Consider the following 20,721-nt stretch of genomic DNA (forward strand, 5'->3'; position numbering starts at 1 on the left):
TCTCATCAGAAACTATTTTCTGATTAAATCTATCTGTCTTAGCGAGGAACTTGAAACATCAAGAACAATTAAATGAACATAGGATTTTATCTCTATTTACTTAGAGGAACAGATTCCATCTTGATCAACACTTACCTCCATATATAACTAGTAGTAGGAGCCAACACATACCCATATACCCATACATAGTACAAGTATGAAGCAGTATCAAACTCAAACCACCTATATACAAGATAACTGTGCTATCTCAGGTCTAAAGATTAATATGCACTGATATGATTTATGACAATACATTGACAAGAGTAAACTCTATGTGCTTGTCATAAGTGTCACTGGTTCCGTCTACTTATTATGTATAAGTGCCTATCATATTTTTTATATGGCATGAGACTCACCATTCCATCTTATTTATATCTCATATAAATAACTTGGGAACAAACATGAATACAATATTTCTGGATAAGTCATGTCCTTATTATGAAGTATCATCGATTGTGAACCTATTTATGATATTTTGTGCTAGAGATACTGTCACTCATATTCTTAACAACTCAATAATAGAATTTCTAACAAAATATCAATTGACTTTTTATATTACACATAAATATATTATGTAAACGGAAAAGTGGAAATGCCTTTTATTAATAAAAAATATACAAGATACATACTAAATGATATGCTCTAGGGCATACTACTAACGGCTTTTTCAACATTTCTCTCTCATCTCTTATGCAAAATATAAAATTATTCTCTTTATACATGAAAAATTATTCTGTTTATAGAGAGAAAAATGATTCAATTTACACATGACTTTGAAAGAGAAAAGAGAAATACTAACTAAGCTCCATGCTAGAACTAACCAGGTCAGCGTCTAACTGAAAAACTCGTAATTAGAAGTTAGAGTGATTTTACTGTATAAAGTTTAAAAGTTGATGGGGTTTTATGTTATATTTTAAATTGATGGACTGTAATGTTACAACTAGATAAGTTCAGGGATAATTATCAAAATTTATCCATTAACGATTGGCAAATAAATGGACACTCGAAACAATTCTTGGAACGAGACAATACTCAGCAGAATTTTTATGATGAGGATGTTAGGGAAATCTTGGCAATTCCGACATCTCTAGCTAGAAGAGATGATTGACTGATTTGGCACTTTGACAAACATGACTCGTATACAGTAAAATCGGGTTATAAAGTTGCTAGAAGTATGCATCAGAGTCCAGCGCTTTGAACATCACTGGTCCAGGTCCAACATCGCAATCAATGCTTAATAATTTCTGGAAGGAGTTTTGGAAAAATGATCTGCCTAGTAAAACCTTAATTTTCTTTGGTCTCTTCTAAAAGAAAAATTACCTGTAAATATTATTCTTCATGGTCGTTTTCCTAATTTCTCCGGAATGCAAATTTTGTGGTCATCAAGAAACTTTACAGCACTTGTTTTTTCCATGTCACAGGTCTGCGGCCCTTTGGGTTCATTCACCCGTTCGGCTGCGCTCAACTATGCTCCGAAATTCTAAAATCCTAGACTGTTGGTCTGAGATTTGTGATCAGTTGAAGCTTTGGAATGGGGATTCTAACTATATTCAAATGACAGCTTTCATCTTGTGGCATATTTGGGAGAGTAGGAACCTCTGTGTTCAACCAGGTATCTCTCCCTTATCAAAAAGTGATCAGATTGGCTCTCAACCATCTTGAAGATTTTCGATTTGCTAAAGATTTACTCCGTCCTTCAGATGCTCAAGTTGATAACCTCTCCAGTCCCATGCTTTGGCGACCCCCTCCCTCCAATGGTCTGAAGACAAATTTTGATGCTGCTGCAGATACTTCAAATTGCAGGGATGCTACAGCAGTTGTGGTAAGGGATGATCATGGTCGAGTGGTGGATTGGTCCTGCAAAATTTGGCCTCACATTTTGGATCCTCATCTGGTTGAAAGTCTTGCCTGTCTCCAAGCGGTGGATCTTGCAAAAATTAGAGGATTTTCAAGTGTCTAGATTGAAGGGGACTCATTCACTGTGATAAATGCCGTCAATGGAAGTCTAGCTCCCTTGTCTATTCAAGAGATTATCTTTGATCTCATTTTTAGCTAGTTCAGTCCACTGTATTTCTTTTACTTTTACTTTTGTTAAAAGAGAAGGGAATGAAGCTGCTCATTGTTTGGCAGCTAAATTTCTGGGCGATTTTAGCTTTAGATGTAATCCCTCCCTGCGTTTGTTCTTAATAGCCTGCCCGTTTAATGGCTTAATGATATTTTATCTTTCCCCCCAAAAAAAAAGCTTTTTTCTTGTAGTGTTTAAATATTTAATGAAACTGTCTATATATATTTTTTATGTATTTAATTTTAATAATATATATTTATTAAAATATAAAATAAAATTATTTTTTATTAAAATATTCATAACAAATTATAGAGTACACTTGATGTACTAAAAAATAATTTACCGTATACTCACATAAAAATAGTTATATAATAAAAATAGAAAAATGATACTCATTAATTTATTAGTGAAGGTGTACACACACCTAGTGTTAGGGAGAGCATTTGATCGGTCCGGTTTCGAATCGAACCGAATCAAACTCTAAAAATTAAAAAAATAGAATCACTTAAAAAAGTAAACCGAACCAAACCAATTATTTAAGAATAATCGAATCGAACCGAATTAAATAGAAAAATAATGGTTCGATTCGGTTCCGTTGCATTAAACTAAAAATATTTTATGTTAATTTATATTCTCTGGGCTGGATTTGAATGAATAATTGGATAAGGGCTTTGAGACTTATGCATTTTGAGCTGAAAAATTACTCGGGCCATTTTACTATTTGGTTTAATCGGTTTTAACCGATAAAAAATCAGACCGAATCAAAAACTAAATATACTAAAAGTTTCAAATCGAACCACACTAATAGAATTAAAAAATTGAACTGATTGAATCAAAATGGCTCAGTTCGATTTGATTTTTTGATTCACACCAAAAATTATACAGGCTACCGAGTGCACTAAATAATTTGCTAATATTTATTTAATAATTTATTCATATAATTTTTATAATTATTCGTACAACTAGGGGTGTACATTATTCGACTATAACCGAATAACCAAATTGAATTAATAAAATTCGATTATTTTAATAATAGTAAACTTTGTTGGATTCCGTTTCCGATTAGTAATGATAAAAATTTTCAATTTTCGATTATCGATTCGGTTACTTTTGATTTAATAACCAAATTAACAAAAATAATCAAATTTTAATTAATTAATATATTAATTATAATTTTATTAATATATTATTTATAATTATTATTTTTATAATTTTATAATAATATTTAATTTATAATTGTTATCTTATTAATCTCACTCTACGTGCAAGTAGCCTAAAAATTTAATTTTAAATTAATTTTTAATACACTCTCACACGTATCAAAGAGACCCTTTGTCCCGTGCCCAGTTGGCCACTTAGAACTTTGTGGAATATTTTCCCCTGCCGAAACCCAGAACACTGTAGTGAACGACTGTAGGTGACGCAAAATCTCATTCCGAGATAGAAAATTCAGGGAAGGAAGAAGAAGAAGAAGAATGAAGAGCATACCTCTGCTTCTGATGGGCTGTGGAGGTGTTGGTCGCCAGCTCCTTCAACACATTGTCTCCTGCAGATCTCTTCATGCCAAGCAGGTTTCTTAGCCTTCGTTAATTAAGTTTTATTTTAGGATTTTTTTTTCATACGTTCTGAAAATTGCTACCCATCTTAGGATTTCACAGGAATAGGAAGAAAGCAAGCAACTTGTTTTAGTTTTCCTCTGTGAACTCTCTCTCTCTCTCTCTCTCTCTCTCTCTCTCCCTCCCCCGGCCGCGCCCCCGGCCCCCATAATGATCAATCTATTTCTTAGTGGTGCCAAATTTTGTGTATCTGTAATTCATGTTTCTTTTTATGATTGGTTGTTGATGAATGATGATTTAAAGTTTTAGTTGCACTGATACTCAGTTGCCAAGTTAGATAGATGACTGGTGAAAAATACGTGTGCCTAGATTGATAAATTGCATTTTTAGTAAAAATTGTGCTTCATTCCATAGTTAACTACATTGCCCATATTCTGTTGTGGCAGGAAATCCATTTGCGAGTGGTGGGAGTCTGTGACAGTAAATCGTTAGTTGTTGCATCAGATGTATTCACCAGGGAATTAAATGATAAATTTTTATCTGAAGTTTGCCGGGTGAAGTCGAATGGTTTATCTCTTTCTAAGCTTGCTGAATTTGGTGAGAACGCTGTAATATACTTGTTTTCATAATATGGATTTTTAATTTTTGGTACATTACTTATGCTTCTTTGTTTTTTGTTGTATAAAGATGAATGCCTAATATACTCGAATTCAGAGTCAAAAAGAAAAGTAATAGATATTGCAGCTCTACTAGGAAAATCAACAGGTTTGTGTTTCAATGAGCTCCTCTCTTGTTTTTATACTTTGATTGTTTAAATTTGTTAAAGCTTTAAACCTTAACTTATTTCAGTGTAAACAGTGAATCCCATCTTTAGCAATGAAATTATTTCACTTGTTATTACAGTCTCTTTTTATTTGTTTCTACCACTTGAACTGAAGCCTGAAAATCACCAAGCATTTGGCTACTAAATTTTCTGATTTCTGTGCTGACATTATTTTGTTTTTACCATGTGACAGGTTTGGCTTTTGTAGATTGCTCTGCGAGTTACGAGACTATTGCAGTGCTAAACCGAGTAGTTGATTTAGGATGTTGTATTGTCATGGCAAATAAGAAGCCTCTTACTTCTACACTAGTAATGAACTCTTGTTGTCATCCTTGTTAGTTTCTAATAGAAAAAGAAATCTGGGGCTTAGGGGCATTGGGATGCCCTGTAGTTCTTCCATTTTCTTTTTTATATATAGGTTGAAACTATTTTGGGAAAGGATTAGAAGGGATTATGGGGGCTTGTAGTGGTCCTTCTTGGCTATAAACGAGTAGCTTGAGACCATGAGTTTCTGATTTAGCATCCAGCATTTGTGAGGATACAATTACCCTACTTAATTAAATTTTTTATTTTGGAAATGATCTCCTATTGTATCTGGAATTCTGGATACCGCACTAACATCCCTTTTGTGCCCTTTAATTTTTTTTTATTATTTTTTTTATCTTTGCTATTTTTACTAAAATGTGTGGCAACTGTAGTTATGACTTATGGGAGAAATGATATGATGATACTGAAGAGAAGTGAAGTTCAATTTCTCTAAACTAGGTTGGATGATGAAAAAAGTGATAAACATAGAAGAGTGATGATTTGACAATGATAAGACTCTCTGGTCATAATTTATCTCTTTGCTTTTCATTTAGAAATCTCAAGAAATGAAAGCTTTGAATTCCTGTTTATTCTGTACTTCCCTTAACTTCACTCCTTTCATTTGAACACACTTCCCTTCTTGCTATTACTTTTGTCAGTGGTTCCAATTTTTTCTCTTTCCATTCCATACCTGGAGTTAAATATATTGAGAATTTTTTTGCACTCTTTCTCGTAGGAAGATTATGACAAATTGTATTCCTATCCACGAAGAATTCGGCATGAGTCAACTGTAAGTGAAGTTGTTGTTGATGCATCTATCATTGTTACTTGTTGAACTTTTTGAAAGTGGAATGCAAAATATGGGTGGATGATATAGAAAATAATTGTGCATCCGTCAATTGAAAACTGAGGAGGATTTAAAAATTAAACTTTTATTGATGTTACCTTTATTTTGCAATTGCTAATGTCACTTCTATTACTATATAGTTGCTCAACCTTTAAATTGGGTGATGTTCCTGCTTGAGTTTGCAGTTTAATGTTCTGTACGCTCAACTACATAAAGCTTTTGGTGTTCTTGGCCTTTCATAAACATTTAAGATTTGTAGCACCAAAACCAGTGAGTGATCTGTGACAAATTCAAGATGTGCAAAAGTATTCTGAGCTTCATATGGTAGCTAATAGATACATGTTAAGGTCAAACCATTTGCTTGGCTAAAGTATCATAACATGGTCATAGTAAATTAATATTACCATTTTGTTTTATAGAGAAATTCTGTTATAAGATGTTAAGGTCATAAGATGGTCATAGTAAATTAATATTACCATTTTGTTCTATAAAGAAATAATTCTGTTATACACTTATAGTTATTCTTCAGGCATGGATTCCGCATTGATATACTAAAAATATATAAATCTCTTGGGCACAGTTCTAGATCTAAAAAAAAAATTAATTTTTGGACCTAATAAGGATTAGAGCTCTCATCTTTCCTTCCTTAATGACATCCTCTCAACAAGTATCTATGTTTACTAATTCATGGTTTTACTATGGTACTGCACATTGTTATAGATACATTTTGATTTGTCTTAGCACATAGACAAAACTATGTGGTCAAATCATAAATGGTTTTTACTGACTTGAAATTATTCTGGATAGGTTGGTGCTGGCCTTCCTGTTATAGCATCCTTAAATCGTATACTTTTGTCTGGGGACCCTGTTCATTGCATAATTGGGAGTTTGAGTGGTAACAAATTTGGCATGGGTTTGATTATCTACTTACACTGTTGGATTATTTTCTGATACCTGCATGCTTTTTTATACCATTACTATATGTATGTGCTTGTCAATTTGAAAATTCTTGTCACAGGAACTTTGGGATATGTAATGAGTGAGGTTGAAGATGGAAAGCCTCTGAGTGAAGTTGTTAAGACTGCCAAAAGTTTGGGCTTTACTGAACCAGGTCACTGTGCAATTTTAAATTTGCTCTTAAATCACTTTTCTGATTGTTGAATCTTGTGCTGTCTTCCAAGTGTTCCATATAGAAATGTTTGCTGAAATGATTTCTGCTTATAAGTTTCATTTGAGGTTCTGCTTTGTCATCAAATTCATTATGCTTTGCCAAATTGCATCATTTTTTTTTCATTTATTTCTTATGCTGTTATTTCTTTTTCAGTGCATCTCTCTATCCTGAGATTCAGCATCTTGTCCAGAAATGTGTAGCTAGATGATCCACTTGTGAATAAATTGTAACTTAACAGTTGATGCCCTAGGGCAGCTAAATTTTTGTCAACTTCTTGACTATTGATTCATTTATAGCCTTTTGCATTCCTTGCAAAAGAACTTGCGTAGCAACAGCCATGACCATTATGTTATGGTTACGACAGTCCCATTTTTGTTGCGTGTGATTGTGATTTAAATCCATGGCGACTTGTGATGCTTATGTTATTGCCAGGCTCTGATATTTTACTTAACAAAGTCATAGTTTATCAGTTAATGGGTTCAAATTAGGTATGATTTTATTGATGGTAACTGAACTTACAATTGAGAGCTGAGTTTCAATTTCTATATTGATGCTTAGCTGAGTTTCTATAATTGTATTGCCAAAATCACTTTGGTTTTGTTTGACTAAGTTTCTACATAAATTGGACAATGACTTGAATAATATATAATTTGAGTGATTTTACAGATGTAAATTGAAATTTAGTAATAAGTTCATTGACCATGGTTGAGATTGAGAATTGACCTGTTTAAACTATGTATCTGGTAGAAAGTCATGTACTAGAAGTCTAGAACACAGAGTTACTTTTTCTAAAATAATTTTGATTAGTTGTTTTTCTGATTTTTACTTATCACAATTCTACTTTGCCTATGATTTTCTTACACTATTTTTGGATAAATTTTGTGAGAGGAAATAAAATAATAGAAGGAAAATATTTTTAATTTTTCATTCTTTATTTTCCCTCTTGTGTTTGGATGAGTAGAAAATAAAGGAGGGAAAGTGAAAGTTGGCACAAAAAATAAAGGGTGGATATATAATTTTTTAGGCCACAAGTCTAGTTTTTTTCCTTTGATTTTTTATTTTCTCTTCAATTTGGAGAGAAAATAACTAGAGGAAAATAAGACTTATTTTCCTTTCCTCCCTTATTTTCCCTCTCTTATTCAAACAAAGGAAAATGTCTTTTCAAAGTTATTTTCCCCTATTTATTTTCCTTCCTCACCCTTTTCCACCTATCCAAACATACTGTTAATGTTTCTTTAACAAGATAAATAAAATTGTGATGAGCATTTCCTGGTTACTAGACATTAGACGAGTTTCTTTGGCTTATTATTTTATGAGACTTTTTTATTCAGCTTCTTTGGATCCCATATTCTTGCAACAGTACTCAAGGGAGTTTATGGAATATTGTTCTAAAGGTAACATCCTTGTTGCAGATCCCCGGGATGACCTTAGTGGGATGGATGTTGCAAGGAAGGTTTGTATATATATAGCTGGTTAATATTGATGGTCAGTTATCTGTGCACTTTTTTTTTTTAAAGTTTCCAGGCATCTGGTTATGATGCAAATGAATCTGGTGCATATAATCTACTGAATAGACCTCATTGTTGTTTATTGTAATTTGCTAATATTTGCATATGCATGGTCTGGTTTCTTGACCTGATATTTCTTTATTTTGATAATTCAATATTGAAATTAATTTAATCCAGTTATTTTATTATGATAAGCAAATATTTTTAGTCCCTGAAAACTACATATGAGTTATGACATGATCGCTGTTACCTATTGTTGGTCTTCAGCTCCTGAAACCTTTAATTGTATTTTTTTTTTTTTTGTCTTGTCTGATGTGAGATTTATCTAGAATGATGGTATCTTTGATCTAAAAAATCGACTTTCGCTCCCCTAAAAGTTGGGGGTTGTTGCAGAAGTCTGTTCATAACACAAATTGAGATGTTATTTAACAGTCTTTCAAATGTACCATGCACCACTGATGAGAATATATATATAAATTTATTAAAGTCCATAACGAATCCATATATGACATTGTACTTGATTCTTTTGGATTTTAAACAGGCTTTGATTCTTGCTCGACTTCTTGGAAGGCGGATTAACTTGGATAACATTAAAGTCAGTTCCAACTCAATCCTATTTTCTTATATATAACAAACTTATAATCATAATTTTTATGCTTGGTTGAATGTTAAACCACTAATACTCTAATAATTTCATAAATCTGTGGGCACCTGTTCTACTCTGAAGTTCCTTTGCTATGCATTGATCTATTTTTAGATTGAGAGCTTGTATCCTGATGAAATGAGACCTGATGTTATGTCTGTTGAAGAATTTTTGGCTAATGGTATTAAATTACTTGATAATGACGTTGAAGAAAGAGTTAAAAAGGCATCCTTGAAGGGGAATGTGCTCCGCTATGTTTGTGTAATTGAGGGTTCAAGGTATTCTTTTCATTCAATCTCTCTCGCTTTTATTTATATTTAATGCATTATTCATAGGAATTTACTTTTGCACAATCTAAAGAGCAAAGATGTAGAACAGGTGGACAGAATATAATAAACTCCACAAACTGACGCAAGGCAAAAGCAAAAGTGGTTTTCTTTTAAGGAAATTTCAAGGCTTTTAAGATGGATAAAGGTAGATGAGGTTTCTTGTAATACGCATGCAGCTTGAAGATTTATAATGAATTTGATTAGACATGTAGTTTTAATTGGCTGCTTTAGGTGCTGCAAAGGTGCTATGAAGGAAAATATAAGAATGCAAAAATGTCAAACTCACTCTTTCACCCCAAAATTTGTATGTTTCAACCCGTTATACCCCTCAACTTTTTGAGAAACCTTTTATACCCCTAAACTCAAAAAAATGTAACAATTAAGCACAATTTTGCCTTGTCAACAATGCAGCTATGAACATCACTAACACTTGTGATGATGTGTCATTAAACATAATCACAACTATCCACTTGTCCATAAAACATTATCACAGCCATCCATTTGTCTCTCTCTTTGACTCCACCTTTGACTCCACCTCCACCTCCTCCTCCATCGCAATCCTCTTCCTCCTCCGTTGCTTCATACTTAGAAACCTTGATTTCTCACAACATGAGAGGGGATAAGAAGAAAATTTTAGTGTTCTTGAAAAGGGGAAGAAGAGAGGTGGCTGGGATTTTGTGAGGGAGAGATTTTCTGATTTTTTTTTTTCACGTGCTTCTTCACTGCCATTTTCAAAGCTGTCGAAGCATCCTTCTACTTGCCAGTGGAGCCCAACAGCCAAAATCTCATTTTCTCCACTTCCATTTGCAACTCGTACTCCCAACAACCAAAATGCTTGCTAATCTTGCTTTTTCTACACAAAAACCTGAAACCAGCCTTCTATCATTATTAATGACCTTCCTATTCAAACAAGTTCAAATCGCAGAATACCCAAAATAAGCATGTCATATCTGTTATTTCTGTTTGGATTAAATCAGAAGCCGAGACACTTCCCACTCTAGTTTGATTCATTATTTCAGAATTCCTCATTGTCATTGCTGGCGGGTGTGAGTGGAGTCTCACTAATTCAATTATGTTTCTTGCACTTGCTAGCTTCAAATCAATAAGCCTGGTGATTTTGAGCTTGATTCAACCTCTAGAGTTATCGTTGTTATTCTAATTGAGATAATATTATCACCTCATGAGGTAATTTTAATGCTTCTTCTGTGTTAATCATGATATTCAAAGTATTTGGCCTTTAATCTCTGCTGCAAATTAATCATTGTTTATATAGTAATTTGTTTCTTGCTTTTCCCTGCAACAATTTTTAGAGTCGAGTGATTCAATATTGCATCTTGTTTGGATTAAGCCTTGTAATTAGGTGAGGTTTTTGCTTAGTGTGTGTGTTGTGATTCTTTGAACTATTGGATCTATTTGTGATTCTTTGCTCATTTTGTTTCTACTATTTTGGATGCCTATTTATTGCCCGAGGTAAATTGATTGCTTTTAGCATTTTTGCGGGTTTGATTGTTAGGTTGTTCTTTGGGCTATGAAATTTAATGGGATTTGATTTGAACATGTTCTGTGTTTTGTTATATGGTGGCCAAGACTCGAATGTTCTCTCTTCTTTGGAAGAAGAAAGAGACAGGAGAAGGGAATGGGCACTAGTGTGGAAGCAGGAGAGAGTAAAATTTTCATTTTACTTGCTTCTACACGCGTACACCCATGGACATCACTGACAAGGCAAAACTGTGCTTAATTGCTATAAAATTTGCAAGTTTACAGGTGTAATAGTTTCTTGAAAAATTTAGGGCTGTGATAGGTTAAAACATACAATTTTTGGGGTGAAAGTATGCATTTGGCCAATAAAAAAATGTAATAACATCAATAAAAAAATATGGGCCATGGACCACTTTTAAGAAATTGTGAAGTTATCATAGTAGTTGTAAGTCCTAAATTTGAAGAAATATTTTTAAAAATTAAAATGGGTTGCTTGTGAATACAAAGAAGCCTAAATAGGAGTACTTTATACTATCTTATTGAGATTTTGGATGGTCTGGAGTGGCCCTATATCGGTTAAAACATTATTTTAGTCTCCGTTTGTTTTATGAAAAATATTTTTTTAGAAAACATTTTTTTCGCGTTTCTAACATTTGGGGCACTCAGAAAATGGGTCAATGGAAAATATTTTTCTGTTCAATGGGAAAACTAAGCTATTTTTTGAAAAGATGAAATCATTTTTTGAACTTTAACAATTTTATTAAAATATGAAAACATCTATACATGCATGATATAAATACATATCATTAGTTTAATATTGCAACCACAAAGTATAAAATATTTTCATGGAAAAAAATTTCATGGAAAACAACTTTCATAGAAAACATTTTCTGTATGCAAATTATTTTTGGCAAAACAAACGGAATCTTAGAATAATTCGGTTTTTAAGCTTTCTTATTATTGAATTTCTTCTTTCTTGCATCAGAACTCTTAGATCCAACGAATGTAATTCTTTATGAAACTTGTTCTCATTGCCATATCAACACTACTTTCCAGTTTATTAACCCATCAACATTAAATCATGAAGGATCCAAAATGATTTGAACTCTAGCCAAATGCTTTTTAGTCTTGATCCTTTTATTTTCTCGTGAGGATGAGGACATTGCTGGATATCAAGTCTTATGATTTTGTTTGGGTCATTAAGAAATAACCCACAGGAATTTTGTCAGGAAAGGTGTCACAGTAGCACTAGGAGACTACCATAAAATTTTGGCTTTGCAAATCTCCATTGGACATGGAAAGAGTTGCTTATTTGGGTTTTTGAACATAGACTCAACTCTAGAAAGCCTTACTACCAAACTAACTATTGGGTAAATGGATTATTTTTCTATGTTCCACTCCTTAAAATTGCATCTTTAGAAAAATTGAGGGCCACTAAACTATTTCTCAGCTTCTCGCTACTTCTCCCCTTGGCATCCTAGGTCTTGCAACTTAAGGTGTTCAACTTTCTGAGCTGGTACATTTGCTGGTCTATGAGCATGCGTCTAAACCAACTCAGTATCACTTCTCTAAATTTTTTCTCTATAGATGCCACTTCTACCTTCCTACAAATACATGCATTTCTTACCTGGTTGCCAGTTATAAATATGTAAATGACAAATCAATTGACAAAGGCTATTTTGGTAATTTTAAAATAGCACATTTTATCATTGAAAAAGAGGAAGATGGCATCCGATTCTCTTATATGTGTGTGTGTGTGTGACAAAAAAGCAGGTATTAATATAGGATTGCTAATGATTGATATTTTGACTTAAGTAAGACTTATTTTTGCAATCTAATTCGTGGTGATTTTAGAGTTAGCAGTCTAAACATTTGTTTGACATTTCTTTTAATTTCTTTATTTGCTTTCTTGGCAGGTGTGAGGTTGGCATTCAAGAACTCTCTAAGACTTCTCCTTTGGGGAGATTGAGAGGAAGTGACAATGTGGTAAGTCTTGTGTAAACATGTCAGTTGTTTTCTTTTTTATTTTACTATCTTCATTTTCCAAATGTGCAGTGATCTATGTCGTGATTTTATTTTGATGTTTAACCATTTTCCTTTGATGCAATTGCAGTTGGAGGTATACAGCCGGTGTTATAATGAACAACCACTGGTCATTCAAGGTGCTGGAGCTGGCAATGATACTACAGCAGCTGGTGTGCTTGCTGATATCCTGGATATTCAGGATTTATTCCCTTGAAAAAAGTGGGTAATTCACTTCTGAGACTCAGATCATAGAGTCGATGTCACAGGATGCGCCACCAAGACATGCAACAAAGCAATGTCAGTTTTTGAAAAATGAAGTGGACATTTTTCAATTGGGAGCTAGTAATGCAGTTGCAACAAAGATTTTGGTATGTCAGTGCATGCATTTGCTAATACCATTTAAAGGTGAAATTGTGCATGCTGGAAGAAATATTTTTTAGAAGTAAACTTTTTGTGCAACTGAACTTCAAATAGTGGGCATTAGGTTCTGATGTTTGTTTGTTTGAAGTCTGGATATGTAACCTTTACAGCAGTCAAAGAAATTGTGAAAGAAGTATGGAACTTTGAGGTCACTGGCAATCTTGGGCTTACTGTTTTGTGATGATTTGAGTTTTTCCTTTTTTTTTATTATTTTTTTTTCATAGATGGGTCATTCTGATCCCCCTATTATTTACAACTGGTGACTTCTTGGCTCCCTTTGGTGAAATGATAAATCATATGTATAGCATATGTAGAAAGAGAAGATTCTCCTTAATATCAATTAATATGTACATGGGTGTATATATACAATTGATTTCTGTAATTGTGTTCTACTAATTAGGAAGAAATCCTAAATAGGAATACAGAATACAGAATATACAGAGAAATAATATAGTAATTGACTTTCTATAACACTCCCTCTCAAGTTGGAGCATAGATGTTAATCATGTCTAACTTATTACAAATGTAGTTAATCTTAGTTCCATTCAGAGCTTTTGTGAAAATATCTCCTAACTGCTCTTCAGTTTTGATGTGTCCTGTTGAGATTATTTGTTGTTGAATCTTTTCACGAATAAAGTGACAATCAATCTCATTATGTTTGGTCCGCTCATGAAACACCGGATTAGAAGCAATAGGGAGAGCAGCTTGATTATCACACCACAATTTCGCAGGCAGGGAGGTCTTAAAACTTGTCTCATCTAGTAATTGAAGTATTCAAATTACCTCACATACTGATTGTGCTATGGCTCTATATTCAAATTCAGTATTAGATCGAGAAATTAAACTCTGCTTCTTGCTTTTCCAAGACACCAAATTTCCTCTAACAAAAACGCAATATCCAGTAGTTGACCTCCTGTTAACTTTAGATTCAGCCTAGTCGGCATTTGAAAAACATTCAACATTCAAATGCCCATGATTACCATATAGCAAATCTCTTTTTGGAGCGCTCTTTAGATAACACAAGATTTGTTCCAAGGCTTTTCAATGAGTAACAGTTGGGGAAGATATAAACTGACTTACCACACTAATGGCATAAGCAATGGCAGGACGAGTGACTATAAGGTAGTTCAATTTTCCTACAAATCTCCTATATCTCTATGGATCTTCAAACAACTCACTATCCCCTGCTAATAGTTGTAAAGTTGGAGTCATTGGTGCACTACAAAGCTTAGCACCTAATTTTCCTGTCTCTGTCAATGGATCGAGGACATATTTTCTTTGAGACAAGAAAATACTCTTCTTACTTCTCATAACTTCGATACCCAATAAATACTTTAACAATCCCAAGTCTTTGGTCTGAAACTGGGTTTGGAGGAAAGTTTTAAGAGATGAAATACCTGCAGAGTCACTCCCAGTGATGACAATGTCATCCACATAGACTACCAGGAGAATTAGACCAACCTCAGATTGCCTATAAAATACTGAGTGATCACACTTACTCTTTTGCATACCAAATTCCTGTACTGCTTCACTAAATCTCCCAAACCATGCCCTAGGACTTTGTTTCAAGCCATAAAGAGACTTTCGAAGCCTACAAACTTCTCGATCTATTGACAGAGACAGGAAAATTAGGTGCTAAGCCTTGTAGTGCACCAATGACTCAAACTTTACAACTGTTAGCAGGGGATAGTGAGTTGTTTGAAAATCCAGAGAGATACTGGAGATTGGTAGGAAAATTGAACTACCTTACAGTCACTCGTCCTGACATTGCTTATGCCGTTAGTGTGGTAAGTCAGTTTATGTCTTCCCCAACTGTTGCTCATTGGGAAGCCTTGGAACAAATCTTGTGTTATCTGAAGGGCGCTCCAGGAAGAGGTTTGCTATATGGTAATCATAGGCATTTGAATGTTGAATGTTTTGTAAACTGACACGACTCACATTCTTGTACTGATAAAGACTGAAATTGAGGACACAGCTTCTTAATGGTAGACAAAGAAAGATGACCCAATCTACAATGAGCTTCAAGAGGTGTTAAGGTACTGAAGCAAACAAGCGATCGCGATACATGATTTTCCATAATGTAGAGACCACCTGACTCGCGTCCTCTACCAATAATCTATTTCGTCGTAAGATCCTGAAACAAACAGTAGTCACCGGTTAACTAATGAGTAGATATTGATTTTATTTATAATTTTAATATTATTATATATTCAAGGCATGCTCATGCATCACATATGAATATATGTATGTAGCTAAATATTAGGCATGCTTTATGCTGCATTTTCTTATTTGTAAAAATGGATGTGGATATCACTTTAGAGTAATTTGAAGCTATGTGCGTATGTCGGTATGTGTGTGGTATGGTGTAATAGATATGGGTAGGACGGGCAAATCGGCTTGAGTTAGTCTTGCTTGGGGCCTCGTCCTTTTTATGGAAGTCAGAGTGAGTATGACTTTGAGTTGATCTCACTAACCCCCACATTTGGATTATTAAGGGAAAGTTCGACTCGAATTGATCTTGCTAGCAGAGGTTGGAATTAAGAGAGCTGTGTAGGGGATTAGCTCTCATATATATACATGATTGATGTGACACACAAGTGTATGAGTACTTTAAATTATTCTTTGTGAAAATATTGTTTGCATTTGGTTGATTGTGATGGTATATGCTGCATTTCATCCTTAGGAATGCATTAGCTTTAGATAACTATAGAAATTATATTTAAAATCAATATTTTACTCTATTAGTCAAACGCTCACTCCTGCTTACCCTATTTTTCCAGGCTACAGAAGGAGTTGTTTTTTAGAATAACCTGCTTCCTTCCTCATAGGTTTATTAACAGTTATTTATTTATATTATTTTTTTTTTTTAAATTTGAAATCTAGAACTCTGCATGTGTTAACAGTAACATTGTTTTTGTCAGAGATTGTATTAGTTTGAGTTTTTGGTGTTTAATAAATGCAAAATTTTTATGTTATTTAAATGTTTGCAAATGGTGGTATCAGGGTTGAGCTGGGCTCCCCTGACTTTAGTTTTTTATCGTTATCTGGTTAGGTTAACCCGAATAAAAATGTAATATTTTATTTTATTTTATTCACATGTTGGGCCTCAATTTTTGGCCCTGGTTATGGATTTAGGAACAGTAAGGCTTACTACGGGCCTCGGGTGCTTTATGCTGGTCCAGGTCCTAATATTGGTCCAACCCACAATTTGGGTCATGACAATAATGGTATCAGAGCTTAGGCTCCAGATTCATGGGAAATACATATCTAAGGCCTTAAGAAGAGTCCGGTTAGGAGTCACATGCGGAGTATAGGATCCTGTTTCATCTTCTTCTGTAATTCATTTTTTTCTAGATTCTTTGTTATTTCTTAGGTAATATAAGAGTGCTTCAGTTAGTGTCTTGATTTTTGTGAAGTACGTAGAGCTATGAAATAGAGTTAGCAAATGTGTTGAGGTCTGCCATGGGGATACGTATTCCAAAGAAATGTTGTGTTTCCATCATAGTGGGGCTAAATGGTGTGCTTATCTAGTGCAAGGCACAAGGACAAAAAGGTGATTTTTGACATTATAACTACCCTAGATGGGAGTGAGGCTACCACTGCTGGCAGTCATCGGTGGATGGCTCAGTCAGAGTAAGTTCATAGTATCAGTTGGTTCAAGAGAGATAAAAGATTGGGAAACTGGTCTATTGGGATGTAACGTAGTAACTATGTAATGTTCTCAATGTTTGTGCTATAAACTGCAAATTACAGTACTGACATGGGATTATTGTGTAGAGCTGCGTGCTTCCCCATGATGCACCATGATGAGGGTGTTTGCAAACAGCCTTTATTTTGGTTTAGTTATGTCAAGACAAAATTCTATTTCTGCAGAGGAGTTAGGGAAAACTCCTAGTTAGGGTTTAAGACCCTAGAGATGAACATCAAAAGTCGTAGTTGAGTGATAACTAAAGTCAGTGACTTAGTTATCCTAACTTGAGCACAAAGTTATAGTATAAGCGGCACGAGACTAGAGGTTTTTAGTATGGTTGCAATGTAATGATGACACCTACTTAGTAGGATCATCTAGCCTCTGGTATGAGATCGTTAGCTCTATTGACGTTACAGTGGACGTATTGCCTAAAGTTTAATGAAGGTAACACCTTCTTTGCGTGATAGTGGAGCATAAGTACAACTCTACTCCTTAAAGGAGACTGAAGGTTACGAATAATATTCGTAGTCTATGAAATGGCATCCTAGGAAAGTTTACAGTATAAGAAGAGAGCAGATAGCCTTATAGAGTTGTGGTAATGCGATAGATGTAGTACCTCCCTTACAGTCAGTTATACTACGGAGAATGGTAATGTCTTCTCAGGAGAGATAAAAGAGTACTACTAATATAATGATCTGTGGAATAATGTCCTAAATGGGAATGTAGTGTGATAGAAAATAGTTGACTCAGGTACCCTTTTAGGGAGAGTACAATTTTCATTGTAAGGATCATAAGGGATCAAATTATGATGGATGCAAAGCTTTTGAGTAACAAGCAAAAAAAAAAAAAAAGAAATCCTGTAGATTCCCTCCTTGAGGTATAGGGGGTAGTATGTGGTCTAAAGGACAGAAACAGAGATCACATAGTGAATGCATGGGTATTATTCCTTGAGTTCCTCATTAGCTTCTTATTGCTTGAGACAAAAGTATACTCTAAGTAAAGGAGAGGATAAGGATGGAAGTTAGCATAGGTAAATCATAGAATATGTGTATATATAGAAGAAGTGCAGAAAAGAAAGATAAAATAGTTGGATCAGGTGCAGTAGGAGAGATAACTTGAATACCAGTAGAAGTACTGGTTAATTTTGAATAACATCAAGGTGTTAATGACTTGATACAGACAGTGAAGGGATATAAGTTCCTAACATGATAGTCAGATCAAGAAAGAGAGTAGCACTAAAGAATAAAATTGTCAAGTTTCATTTTGGGAAAGATAGAAGAGATAAATTAAAGAGCAACCCGAATAGCCAAAAATAGGACAAGATTAGGAAGATTAAAGTGAGATATAAAGTACATAAAGTGCCATCTTGAGTAAGGTAAATAGGATGAATTGAAAAGCGATATTAGAAAGCCCAGAATGAGATTACATGAGTGAGGATAGTTATCAAAATATAGGATCCATAGGTGTAGGACTTAGAGCAGGTCATAGTTTGGGCAGTGTCAAGAGCCAGAACACAGAGTTCAGATTTACAAGATATGGATCAAACTCTATCTATTCCTATTCCTAAGATGGAGTAGGTAGCAATGGGATAAGATCCATTTAAACTTCTAACAATATGAGGAAAGTTAGTTGAGGAATGCAACCAGAGCAAGCAAAAGTTATAGGATGTGCAATGGTGTCTTGAACTGTTCTATCAGACAAATGAGTGAATTAATAAGTAGTAAGTTAAATAAAAGTAAACCTAATAGTTCAAATAGGCATGACGAACAAAAAGGATGGTGGAAAATGGCATATAGGCTTAGGACCTGAGTAAAAATGGTGAGATAGCAGTTATGGGGTCTGTGATCAAGGGCTACGTAAGCATTTTCAGTATAACCAATGGGGTCACTTTATAAAGAAACATGAATGAAAATAAGTGATAGAATGACAATAGGAGATAGAGGAGAAAGGGATAGGTATGAGTAATAGTCACAAGTCACTAAGAAATACAAGGATAAAAGCTATGATAGTAGTATGATTGGAATCAATTCTAGAAGAGTCTGTTAGTGAGAGATATCTTCTAGAATACAGTAAAATATAAGGATGGAAAAGAGCGAGAGTAGGCAAAAAAGATAAAAATAGAGCATAAGTAGAGATAGTATATCTTAAGATGATATGTAAGCTAATCGGTGGTATAACAGAAGGATGGTCGCAGCTGATATCTTATAAAGAGAAATGATGAAATTTCAAGAAGAAGACTAAATAAGCAAGGGAAATTGTGTTGATGTGACCCAGTATTTAAGAATTTAATAGGCACCAGTCTGTACACATTCTCCTTAAAAGGAAATGACATTAAGTATATACCTAATGTTAAGTATGAAAGGACGATCAGAGCAGTGACAAGAGTTAAATTGAGTTAGTTACCAGGGCTTGCAACCCTTCTGAACTATAAGCTGGAGGAAGTACTATTTGTGGATGAGTTTCAGTGGATGAAATTATTGCTGATGGGTAAACTTGAGGCTAAAGTTTGGAGAGCCGTGGGCAGCATGTGTGGTTATATTAAGGAGAATGAACACGTGAAGTATCTCATATGGAATTATAGCATAACACACATTTTCCATCGCCATGTTAGTTCAGGTGGAACTTATAGTTTCAAGGGCTCCTATCTAACTATGATGAGCAATTTTCTACAAAGGGTAGCAGAGAATGATAATGTTTTGATGGTCAAGTTGGAAAAGGAGATACAAAAAGAATTTTCTATGGTTAATTACAAGTGTTACATAATGTGAAGAATGTGCTAATAGGAGCCAATTGTAAGGTTAAAATTCTAGAAGTAATGAAACTAGTAATCAAGATAGGACTAAGAGATTAAAAAAAAAAAAGTTAAAGTGGATGTTGGATGGACATCCTTGAAGGAAAAAGTATAAGGGTGAGATAGGACAAGGGTTAAAGAATAAGTACAGTAGGTTGGAAAGATGTCAACAATAGCAGAAACAGGGAAAGGAAATGGATAAGATCCAAAGGACAGGAGAAGAGCTTGGTAGAATTGGTTTCAATGATGAGGATAAGAAGGAATGAGTGTACTAGGGACATACTAAGGAATGTTTAAAACAAGTTATGATAAAATGATAGGTTAAAGGAATAATGAGGCCTTCATTTAAGTACCAATGTGTCAGGAAGCACGTCAGATAATAAGGAATTTCAAGCAGAAATTAAGTAACTTCCTTTTCAAAAAAGGAGTAGGATATGATAAGCTGTATTGACTGAGTGGCTTGGGAATACCTAGGCTTTTGTCAGGATAGATAAGAGACCCACTCCATTCTCTAATGCTGGTAAATGGAATATGGATGCTCGGCATTGGGGTAGAATTCTATGCAGCTAGTTACCTATGAGATAGGTAGAAATTAGTATAAGAACCTGGTTAGCGGTATAAAGAAAATGGGAAGTTCACAGTATTGTAGAAATAAGTAGTGCAGGTGCTTTAATACGGAGAAAGTCTTATTAAAGTTTCAGCGGCCAACAATATTGATAGTGATCTCGGATAAGGTGCCTGTAAAAGTAATTACATAAAAAACTAGGCACTTCGGGAGAATGCAAAATGAACAGTATGAGTCACATCATTACATTGTAGAGTGATAATAGGGTGGAACAAAGACTAATATTACAAGTTATTACACTAGAATGCAGGAGGAAGCATAAAGGGTATTAAAGATGTTAAACAAGGTCAACAGCAATAAGGAAAATTGCAATAACTTGATTTTTTTTTAAGGGAGTAAAATTGTAATAACTTGATTTTTTTTAAGTATAAATTTTACATTTTTATATATAGTACTTAAATAT

At 34.1% G+C, this 20,721-nt stretch overlaps 2 protein-coding genes across 6 annotated transcripts; both read left to right on the plus strand.

Annotated features, from left to right (window-relative positions):
• The first annotated feature begins 1,231 nt into the window (after window positions 1–1,231).
• On the plus strand, window positions 1,232–2,334 carry LOC110662232 (uncharacterized). Of its 2 annotated transcripts, XM_021821147.2 has the most exons (3): window positions 1,232–1,361; window positions 1,461–1,651; window positions 1,740–2,334. In XM_021821147.2, the coding sequence occupies exons 2-3, from the start codon at window positions 1,507–1,509 to the stop codon at window positions 1,997–1,999; spliced, it is 405 nt and encodes a 134-aa protein (XP_021676839.1). In that variant the 5' UTR covers window positions 1,232–1,361; window positions 1,461–1,506; the 3' UTR covers window positions 2,000–2,334. The 2 variants fall into 2 exon arrangements, with proteins under 2 accessions (XP_021676839.1, XP_021676838.2); XM_021821146.2 differs by having other exon boundaries at window positions 1,244–1,651.
• A 1,089-nt stretch (window positions 2,335–3,423) lies between these two features.
• On the plus strand, window positions 3,424–13,363 carry LOC110662261 (uncharacterized). Of its 4 annotated transcripts, none has more exons than XR_009147654.1 (13): window positions 3,424–3,675; window positions 4,107–4,257; window positions 4,348–4,425; window positions 4,677–4,792; window positions 5,526–5,579; window positions 6,444–6,531; window positions 6,655–6,747; window positions 8,220–8,260; window positions 8,857–8,910; window positions 9,073–9,236; window positions 10,380–10,472; window positions 12,683–12,752; window positions 12,880–12,946. XR_009147654.1 is itself a non-coding variant. In XM_021821192.2 (12 exons), exons 1-12 carry the CDS (start codon window positions 3,580–3,582, stop codon window positions 13,003–13,005), a joined length of 1,131 nt encoding a protein of 376 aa, XP_021676884.1. In that variant the 5' UTR covers window positions 3,424–3,579; the 3' UTR covers window positions 13,006–13,363. The 4 variants fall into 4 exon arrangements, 1 of the variants encoding a protein (XP_021676884.1); XR_009147653.1 differs by lacking the exon at window positions 10,380–10,472 and adding an exon at window positions 9,337–9,432 and having other exon boundaries at window positions 12,880–12,924; XR_009147655.1 differs by lacking the exon at window positions 12,880–12,946 and adding an exon at window positions 10,598–10,647.
• Window positions 13,364–20,721: the final 7,358 nt, after the last annotated feature.

Source organism: Hevea brasiliensis, chromosome 1 (assembly GCF_030052815.1).
Source record: "Hevea brasiliensis isolate MT/VB/25A 57/8 chromosome 1, ASM3005281v1, whole genome shotgun sequence".
NCBI classification, from domain to species: domain Eukaryota; kingdom Viridiplantae; phylum Streptophyta; class Magnoliopsida; order Malpighiales; family Euphorbiaceae; genus Hevea; species Hevea brasiliensis.

Excerpts from the sequence above, each read along its gene's own strand:
- LOC110662232 (XM_021821146.2), top strand. The coding sequence starts at position 1,378 with ATGGTCGTTTTCCTAATTTCTCCGGAATGCAAATTTTGTGGTCATCAA. Across the intron at positions 1,652-1,739 it reads GAACCTCTGTGTTCAACCAG|ATGCTCAAGTTGATAACCTC; the intron begins GTATCTCTCCCT and ends TCCGTCCTTCAG.
- LOC110662261 (XM_021821192.2), top strand. The coding sequence starts at position 3,580 with ATGAAGAGCATACCTCTGCTTCTGATGGGCTGTGGAGGTGTTGGTCGC. Across the intron at positions 5,580-6,443 it reads GAATTCGGCATGAGTCAACT|GTTGGTGCTGGCCTTCCTGT; the intron begins GTAAGTGAAGTT and ends TATTCTGGATAG. Across the intron at positions 9,237-12,682 it reads TGTGTAATTGAGGGTTCAAG|GTGTGAGGTTGGCATTCAAG; the intron begins GTATTCTTTTCA and ends CTTTCTTGGCAG.